At 33.0% G+C, this 9907-nt stretch overlaps 4 protein-coding genes across 4 annotated transcripts in view; 3 read left to right on the top strand and 1 right to left on the bottom strand.

Moving 5' to 3' along the window:
• NAEGRDRAFT_65302 (uncharacterized protein) overlaps positions 1 to 2984 on the bottom strand; it is a gene marked incomplete at both ends in the record, with an annotated part of 4088 nt that extends 1104 nt beyond the window's left edge. Inside the window, 2 exons of the mRNA XM_002679458.1 lie at positions 63 to 2168; positions 2196 to 2984. Of these exons, the coding sequence (XP_002679504.1) occupies positions 63 to 2168; positions 2196 to 2984 (2895 nt within the window). The remainder of the gene's footprint in view (positions 1 to 62; positions 2169 to 2195) is intronic.
• Positions 2985 to 3898: 914 nt separating this feature from the next.
• On the top strand, positions 3899 to 4201 carry NAEGRDRAFT_65301 (uncharacterized protein; the record flags this gene model as incomplete). Its single annotated transcript, XM_002679568.1, has 1 exon — positions 3899 to 4201. One exon carries the CDS (start codon positions 3899 to 3901, stop codon positions 4199 to 4201), a length of 303 nt encoding a protein of 100 aa, XP_002679614.1.
• Positions 4202 to 4373: 172 nt separating this feature from the next.
• Positions 4374 to 4805, top strand: NAEGRDRAFT_65300 (uncharacterized protein; the record flags this gene model as incomplete). Its single annotated transcript, XM_002679567.1, has 1 exon — positions 4374 to 4805. The coding sequence occupies one exon, from the start codon at positions 4374 to 4376 to the stop codon at positions 4803 to 4805; it is 432 nt and encodes a 143-aa protein (XP_002679613.1).
• A 165-nt stretch (positions 4806 to 4970) lies between these two features.
• Positions 4971 to 6803, top strand: NAEGRDRAFT_65299 (uncharacterized protein; the record flags this gene model as incomplete). Its single annotated transcript, XM_002679566.1, has 1 exon — positions 4971 to 6803. The coding sequence occupies one exon, from the start codon at positions 4971 to 4973 to the stop codon at positions 6801 to 6803; it is 1833 nt and encodes a 610-aa protein (XP_002679612.1).
• Between the last annotated feature and the right edge of the window lie 3104 nt (positions 6804 to 9907).

The following is a 9907-nucleotide window of genomic DNA, read 5'->3' as shown; positions in this document are numbered from 1 at the left end:
GCTGATGCAGCTCTTCTCTTATCCTTTTTCAAGTATGGATGTCTGTAACGAGAGGCCAATACTCTTTGATCGACATCAAGACGTTTCTCAACTTCCTTATCATAGATGGAAACTACTTGTTCCTCACCAGCAACAAAGCTCATCAAGGACCTAATAGAGGATGTGGCAATGCCATTCTTGACTGGAATTCTTTGAGGAATGGAAATTGGTGAAGATGGACTAGCTGAATCGGTAACCTCCATTTCCAAACTATCTCCTGCATTAATATCCACTTCCTCTTGTTTTTCAATATCATCATGAGGCATACTACTCAAGGAAACTACCAACATGTCCATCTCTGATCTTGACATTCTATTTCTAACAATACGAACAACCATGTAGAAAACAAAAATAGTTGGCAAGTAAATAAGCCAAGTTGACCATAAGCTAGCCAATGAAGGAATCATGAAAATAACCAAAATTGGATAGATGGAAAGATAGTAAGCCAATGTGTCTGAAGTAGTTCTCATTAGAGTACCATCACTGTCTGGGGCCTTCTCGAAAAAGTATAAAATCAAATACTTGTCCAAATAATAAGTAACCACATAGTAAATTAAGGAGAATGCAAACATGCATGGGACAGCACTTCCGTAAAGAAGGGTTAGCATGAGAATTGCAATCTTGACTCCAATGTTGGCTTCATAATCGAAAGGAAGTCTTTCTAATTCCCTATTTCCATTACCATTGTCACTGAATCTATACTTGACCATTATAATGATAAACATGAATGTATATTCCAAAGATTTGGCAATTGTACACAAAGCCATAATAAGTGTAGCCACTTCAGTGCCAATAAAGTTGAAAAAATAGGCATAATTGTTGAATGGAAAATCTGCATTCATACTAACACCCCACACAGCCTTAATCCATCTGATAAAGAATGGGAAGATCATAATAGACAAGGTAATAAAGAAAATTGTCTTTCTGAGGATGGTTTTTCTTCTGGATGTTCTTGATGGATGCTTTTCATAGTCACTCAAAACTTCAATGACTGGTTTAACAATTTCATTGGTGAGTGAGACGGCTTCAGGCAACAACTCGGCCAGAACCATCAAAACTAAGGCCAAAGTATCAACTCCAATAACGGAAGCATCAGTATCTATAAAGTAATCTTTTACAGAGCTATAGTTTTGACCCTTATACCAATAGTACCAGGAAACTGTTGTTGAGATGGCATAGATCAAAAGCAAGAAGGATGTAATAACAGCAGATGAGATCAATGATCTAACCCAACGATTGGTTGATCCAATACTCAAATTTTCAAAGAGAACATCATCTGGTTCTGGAGCTCTTTCAATACCTCCGTATCCCCATCCACTTGGAGAGCATAACCACCAAGGAATAGAAATACCACAACAACAATTGATATCCTTGTGTTCATTGAGACATCTTTGTGCGTCATCCATTGTTGAGAAGGTCACAAATCCATATCCGGTACCGTGAATAGTCTTGTTTGGATTGAGTCTGAGAATGTTAATCTCCTTATTGACACTTTCCAAGGCCTTGCTGTATTCTTCAATAGCATCAACCTTCTTTCCGAAAAATCCCATCAGACCCTTAACTTTGATTTGTGGTCTACGGCCACTCTTTTCATATTCACGTTCAGCTCCTCTCAACATCCTCTCCAAATCCTCTCTCTTTTCATCCAATTCACTCAAATTATTGAGATCAAGAGCTAAATGGGCATCAACAACACAATCTCCATATCTTTGCTTAAAGTCCTCCAATAATTTCTTCCTATCTCTTACACTTCTTGAAATTCCATTAACCATGACAGTGTACAAGGAACCAATGTTGGTTCTTGACTTGATTAACTGTCTAGACAATCTATTCAAACCATAAATAAAGACAAGACCAAGGATTGGGAATGCAATAGTAACAAGGAAAAAGACGTAAATCTTATCATTGGTCTTGATACTCATGTTGGCAATACTAGTTGAAGAAAAGTCACCAAATGAGACATTGTAATCAGTGGTGGTCAAATAGGTTGGCAAAAGAGAGCCACAAGCAACCAATCCACAAACAACCACATAAACAATCAAATACTTGCTGAACCACATATAATAGTATACATCTGTACCACATTGATTAACCAATTGAGTATCAAAAAGAAGAGAGATGGTAAAATTCTAAAATGGATTATAAAATCTTGAAACATGCTTCAATTTGCTCTTGAGATCAGTAAACTTTTCCTCATCATCAGCTTGATCAAATGAATTAGTTTCAGAGTTAGGTATTGGTTTTTTGAATAGTGTCTCCCCAAAGAAGTTTCTTCTGTGTTTGTAAATGATAAAATCTTGATAATCCTTCTTTTTTTGTTTGAAACCTTCCTTTTCCTTTGAGGTCATGCACATTTCTGTGTGAATTTCATCAAAGTATTGTTCTTCCTCTTCATCCTTCAATAAGAGAGATCTGTTGTGTTTGGTGATGGCAAACTTGTTGACACAACATAAGGAAAGAACCGAGAGTAAGGTAACAGAAATAACCAACAATGGAATACCAGCAACAACATGGAATCCAGTGTATGTAAATTTGTAATCCGGATCAATCCAAACATCATAGTTAGTAGAATTGAACGAACATTGATAGGAGAATGAAGAATTAGCAATGTCCACTCTTCTAATGATAGAATATCCCAATCTATAATAATTATTAGGTTGTTGAACTGCAACAGAAAGATCAGCAAACTTTACAAGTCTGTAATCTTGTACACTCACAGCAGGTTGATAAATAATTGGTGAAACATGATCTGTGTGAAAATTGTATGAAAAGTAGAGCCCAGGTCTATCTGAGACTTTTGGTTTTCCTTCCTTTAATGAAGAAAGTGTCGATACATAATAAGCTCCAACAGCAAAATTCCTATTCTCTCCATTAGTTTGATCATATTGATACTCGAATGGCTCCAAATTCTTTGATAGTAAACTAAGAATTGGTTGTTGTGTCATTGGTACCACAAAGTTTCTCAGAATACTTTCCGAAGAACGTATAACATCAACTATTTACATTTCAATCCAAAATATTTACATCATATTAATATTTAATAATATTTAATATTCAATAGTAAATATATTTGTTAATCAGTTCCAATAGTATTAGAGGAATATTACTTACATCTAAAACTTGGACATTGATCCAATGATGTTATAATACCTGTCTGACAATGAAGAGGTATTGCTTCCACACTTTCTAATGAACCATCCTTCACAGATGGAGAAACAAACCATGTAGCATTGAATGGCTGTCTTGATTGGCATTCCGCGATAGTATTGGTGCATACATGTTCCAAAGCACACCAAACTATATTTTCCAAATACAATGAAATAAATTTCCAATTAATTAATTAATTAATTAATTAATAATATAATTATAATGAATATCCAATTAATTGATCAAGATTTCATACCCTTATTACTTTTTATACAATTTGTACAATCGCTATCTATATAGCCTTTTTGATCAACAAGTTTAATATTTCTAGAGTTTGATGCGGACTCGACAATATTTAATGTTATTATCATCATCATCACGATCAGCACAAGCAATCCCACCACTCTCTGATGCTGAGGAATCATGCTCAATAACCTCCGCTTCATGTTCTCTCAATTTTTTCTGTTAAAACTTTTGAAAGATAATGTTCATCAACATCATCTAATTGGTATGGTATCAACTAGAATTGAAATTAGAATGTTGAAAGAAGATAACATCAGCATGTCTTGGATATCAATGTTTTAATATTTAAATAAGCAATGATTAATTTTGATTGAATTTTGAAATATAAAAAATGTTTCATCATCTAGGAAGTCTTTTTTCATTCGGAAGAGGAAGAATTAATTTTCCAAAGAGCAACAATATAAAGAAGATGTTGCTGATAAATAGTAATTCTAATCCGAATAATAGTATTAGTTTTGGGTGGACTACTTTGACCAAATCATCATTTCATCAATCGCTGAAGAGTTTTACCTTTGAGCAAAAGGATCAAGTTTTGGAAAAGATTAATCGAGTGGATAATATTAAAGATTTGGAAAAATTATATCCAGATATGGAGAGTTATACAATAGTGTGCTGTGGAAATGGATGTCAGAATTGTGTTATGAATGATTATTTGGAAATTGTGCAGAGATTTGAGGAGAGAAGACAAGAATTGAAAATGATTTTACAATAATTTGATTCTTCATTATTACAATAATTCAAAGAAAATCAAGTCACCAATATGAATAAGGATAATCGAAAATTTAGAAGGTTACTTGCTATTTTTATAAAATCATGACTCCGCTTGCTAATTAAAAGCATGATTAAAAGCATAGCTTTGGTGAGGTCAAAAACAATAGAAAAAAATGTCAGATTTTAATACATTGATTCAAGATATCTTGAATAACCAACAAGATGAAATTATCTTTTTAGAGAGAAGTAAACTTGCTCAAATCGAACAAGGTTGCAAGGACAAATTGAATACCAATCAAAATGTGGCCATTATCAATGTGAGAGGAGATAAACTGGACTCGGCTCAAGCATTATTCACAACTTTTAATGAAACTTTACAATTTGTGGATTATTTTGGAAATAATTGGGATGCTTTTAATGATGTTTTAGGTGATTATCCAGGACAAGCCAAAATTAATCACTTTAATACCATCATTGTGAATAATATTAACTTGTTACAAAGTAGAAACAGTACATACTTTGATATTTTGAAAGAGAATAGACAAAGAAATGCAAATTGTAGAATTTACATTCTTGCAGCAACTGCCGACAAGAATAAATTGTAAACTAACTATTATTAATACACACACCCACCACCTTAACAATATATTTTGAGATACTCCTTGTTGTAAAGCGGAACACGAACAGAACTTCAATCATTGTCCTTCCTTTGAGATGATTTCTTACGGAAGTAGTTCCGAAATATTTGACCGTAAATACTAGAAAAAAAAATGTCTCAAAACTTCCTTCCCCATTCACTCCCCAAAGGTGTTAAACGAAGGCTTGTTGGTCTTTCAGAACAGGGCATTAAAAACAAGCAAAAAAGAAAGAATATTAGAAAGAATCAATGGAAAGAGAAGGATTTCATTCTCTTTGGTCTTCAAGATTCGAATAATGTTGAAACTACACACAGGAGCAGACGAAATACAAGTATTCCTATGAAACGAGGAGATCATGATGAAGATTTTGCGCATTTGCCTTGGGAAATTTATTTTCACATTTGTTTGTTTTTGGATTTGAATGATCGAGTGGTGAAGAAATTATTGTTGATCAGTTCAGAGATTAGTTGTAAAATGTTGGGTGTTTCTAGTTTGAAAGAGATGGAAGTGGAGAAGGTGAGATCGAGTCCTTATTATGAATTGTTGACCTTCTTGGCTATTCGAAATGAAATTGAAAGGTTTTCGAATTACGCGAATGGAAAGGAAAAGTTTGTTAATAGGAAGAATGATTTGGTATCTACAAGTAAGGAATTGAAAACGAAATGGAATCAATTACAATATAAGGAGCAAGTTTATTTTTACTATTATGCTAAAAAAAGCGAAATGAAGAAACAAATTCGAAACCCCAAGTCAGAATTTACTGCATCAAAAGTTTTCTTTAGATTGGAGAATTCTATTAGAGACCTTAATAAGTATTTCCCTCACTGGTTATCTTCAAAGGAGGAATTTGGTGACACTACCTCAATGCATTCCTACATTAAGCAACACAGAAATGTTGAGAGATTATACGAAACATTGCTTAATGTAAAGAAGGTAGGAATTCCAGTAGTTTCATTTGGAGATGAAGAGTTTGAATTTTTCGAGAGTTTAGATATGAAATTGAACTCTCTATTATTTGATTCCAACAGATTGAGACTCTCCAAATCTAAAGTTAGAAACTGGAAACTAATGTTTGAAAAACAAATGGAAAAACGTCTTCATCTTGATTTTACAGAACAAGTTTTCAAATGGACAAAGTTTTATTTACTCAACGAGACCTCCCCTAAGCATAGTGAAAAATCTTTGCAAATTGACTGCAAACCTTTGGAAGAAATGATACGATTGGCAACCAAAATGGACGAAAAGAATTTATTCTTCCATCTGTTTGAAAGAAATTACGCTCATGGAGAATTCAGATTACTGAAACAGACCAAAAATAACCCAAAATTAATGACACCAAGAACAAATGATTTTATGAGCTTGTATCAACATGTTCTAGGAAGAATTATGAAGAGACGTGCATTGGATTTGAGCAAACCAAATCTCGAGATCTTTACCAATTTTACAGTATTCATGATTCAAAAGTGGAAAGAATTTCACATGTGGAAATTTCCAAACTCAACCTTAACAGAGGAGGAGATTTTTCACATGTTCCTTAGTGATGGTCCAAGAAAGTCTTTCACCAATGCCTTGCTAATGTTCAAAGCAAAGATTATTGATTCTGTAAGGGCAGAGTTTCCTCAATTCGAATTTAATGAACAACATGTTGATGATTTGTTGGAGGAAGCACGACCACGATCTAGAAAGAATGGAAAATTTAAAGATCCCAACACAGAAAGGACAAAACAACCGAAAGGAACAATGCCAAGAGGAATAACCTGTAGCACTTATTCTTACAGTGGTAGAGGTAGTGGATTACCTATTAGGGGTGGAAGAGGTGGATTACCTATTAGGGGTGGCAGAGGTGGCTTATCTATTAGGGGTGGAAGAGGTAGAGGTGGTTATCTCCAAGCAATTCCAGTTTCTACTTTACAACCAGTACAAACTCAACAACCAGGATTTGTTCCACAACCATTCCAAAATTAATATTCATTGTAATTTATTGAATTTCACATTTTTTTTCATTAGTTTCAAACTTTAAATTCATTAAATAATCAATGGTGATTTTTGGTACTTCCATCTTCTTTTCCAAACTTCTTCCGCTGGCTACAATTGTGTGTGGTTGTTTGCTTTCGAATAGAATAAAACTAGGATAGGAATAATGAGATTGTTTCCTTGATTGCATATTGAAAGTAACGTAAATGTACGTTGGTGTCATTATTACAAATTTCACACCATTCACACTAATATTGAGCTCTTTCAATTTGGAAGCAATTAATCGACAAGTGGATGAATTAACAATAACTCTTCCATTTTCTGAAAAAGCAGGTACAGGAACATCAGATGCTGCAACGTCAAAGTAAATGACACAATTATGAAGTAAGTGTTCATATGAGCTTAATGATAGAATTCCTACAAATGCAAAACTTTTACGAAACTGTAGGTATTTCAAATTGGTCAATTTGGCAAATGAAAATTTCTCAATATATTCTCCAAATGTTAAATGTTCCAAACTCGTCATTTCTTCGATTGCTGAAAGATCAGCTGTTGTTACTGGACTAACGCCAGTGATACCTACAGGATAAATATTTAGTTTCCTTAGTTGTAGTCCTTTCAATGTGGAAACATCGAAGAATTTGTGTGGACTAGTTGTGGAAATATTCAATTCTTCCAATCCTTGACATTGAAATTTAGTTTTTGATAGAATCTTAAATTTACACCATATCAAAATTAAACTCTTCAATTTTGTACTATTCGAAAAGAAATCAATTCCACTACCAAAATCACAATCCAAACAATAGACATATTCTAAAGAGGGAAATACATAGGTAGGAGCTTCTGACATATTTCCAACGTTGGTTAGTTCCAATCTTTTCAAATTATAAAATGTACTTTTCAAAAGCAACGTATTGGTCAATGTTCTGTTAAAGAAATTGTTGTTCAAAAGACTTCCAACTTGCAACTCAACTAGATGCGGATTCATCACGGTAACAAAGGAAGGCAGGTAATCAATCTCTAACTTTGACAAATTCCTCAATTGATCCAATTTCAATTGATCGGACATGAGATTTCCATCTTCCAATATCAAAGATAAATCCTTCGAATTTTGGGAAATACTTTCCAAACAATCCATCATAAGATTACTATTCAATTTAAACTCAATTTAAGGAATGGAATATATGACATTGATTTCTTTATTGATTCACCAACTCTTGTTGCTCATGAGTGTGATATATTTCCAATGTCAAATGCGTCAATGTCTTCATTCGATTGATTATTCTCTCCAGTTGTTGAATATTCGAATCTGAAAGAGTTGTACATCGAATGCACAATTCAAATTTCTTCAATTCTTTGAAATTTCCTCTTTCTATTTCATCTAAAATCAAATTAAAATATTCATGACTTGTATGTGTTAAAATCAATGACAGTGCTCTCAATCTCATGAATTTTGACAGGAATCTTGACTGACTTGATTCTAATCCATGTTCTGTGTTGACTTGTGCTTTGCTACTTTTTCTAGGAAACCACAAATCAAATTTCAGCTCTGAAATTGACTGTAAACAACTTTCGAATATATTTTCAATAAATCCGAAACTTGGTTCTCCACATTCGTCCATCTGAACCTGAACCGATTCAATTTTTCCAATATTTTCACCGAGAAACAAAACTGTCGGCTCAATGTAACTATTCAAATTTTCCTTTCCTTTAAAATCGAATATAGTTTCGCCCAATGAATAATAATCAGAATAATCTTTTGTAAAATCCACAACTTCTGATTGATAATATTTGGAAGTGAGGGATAAATATTTACAAATGGTTCGGAGGTTTAGAATAGTTTGAAAATCGGTATATGAATGGATGAGAACGAAAATTTCTCTGGGAAGATCGAGAAGGGACATTTTTTTTAGTTTAGTTTTTAATTATTTTAAATATTAAATGAAAATTATATTCGAATGTTCACTAGTTCACTGAATTTCACACTTTCGTCCATTTCGTACAGTAGAATAATTTTTCAGTTGCATTAAATATTCGATACTTGATGTAAAATTAAAAAATTCTTGTTTCTTTTCCAAACTTCTTCTGTGCTCCAAAATTCTGTTCGGACTTTCAGTTTCGAATAGAATAAAACTTGGATACGAATATAGCTTATTCTTTGATTGTCTATTAAACGAAACATAGATAAATTTCTCTGACATTAAGGCAAATTTCACACCTTTCACACCAATACAGAGCTCTCTCAATTTCAAAGCAATTAATTCGAATAATGATCCTTCCAAAGTTCCACTTTCGAATAAAATTGGAAATGGCATGCAATGCTCTTCAATGGTTATACTATTAAAGTAAATGACGCAATTTCTTAGTAAATTTTCATAAAGCAAATTTTCTACCTTTAGATTCTTTTTTGAAATGCGAATTTTTCGAAATTCTAAATAATTCAATTTGGTCAATTGGGAAAATGATAGATTTTCATAATATTCGCCTAAATTCAGATATTCCAAACTTGCCATTTGCTCAATTACGGAAAGATCTATTTGGTTATTGATATATTTCGGATAAATTGTGAGCTTCTTCAAGTTTAGTCCTCTCAATGTCGAAAGATCAAGATTAATTGGATTCTCAGTAGTCAGATCCAATTCTTCCAATTCTCTACAATGAAATTCGGCTGTTTCCACCTTTCCTAGATCACACCACCTCAAAATCAAATTCTTCAAATTTTTGCTTTGGGAAAAAAACTCAATTCCATTAAAGGAAAAATTACAATTCGTACAATAGGCATATTCCAAGGAGGGAAATGTAGTGCTGGTGGCTCTTAATAAATTTCCAACATTGATGAGTTCCAATTTTTTCAAATTATCAAAATTATTGTCTAGATTGAAAGATGACATTGACAGGTGCAATTCCCTTAGAGAAGAGTTGAATTTTGCATATATATATTTGGGAATACTCTTTGCTTCTAGTTTTGTTAAATTGCTTACATTTTCAAAATTTATAAACCCTCCACATTGGGGTCTTTCCATTCTAAATGTAAAATCTTTACATTTTTCAGAAGAGTGAAATAATTGAGTTTAACATGTTCATATAAAATAACG

Source organism: Naegleria gruberi, assembly GCF_000004985.1.
Source record: "Naegleria gruberi genomic scaffold NAEGRscaffold_13, whole genome shotgun sequence".
Taxonomy (NCBI): Eukaryota; Heterolobosea; class Eutetramitea; order Acrasida; family Naegleriidae; genus Naegleria; species Naegleria gruberi.
Note: the sequence above shows the minus strand (reverse complement) of the source record. Positions and strands in the feature narration are given on the sequence as shown.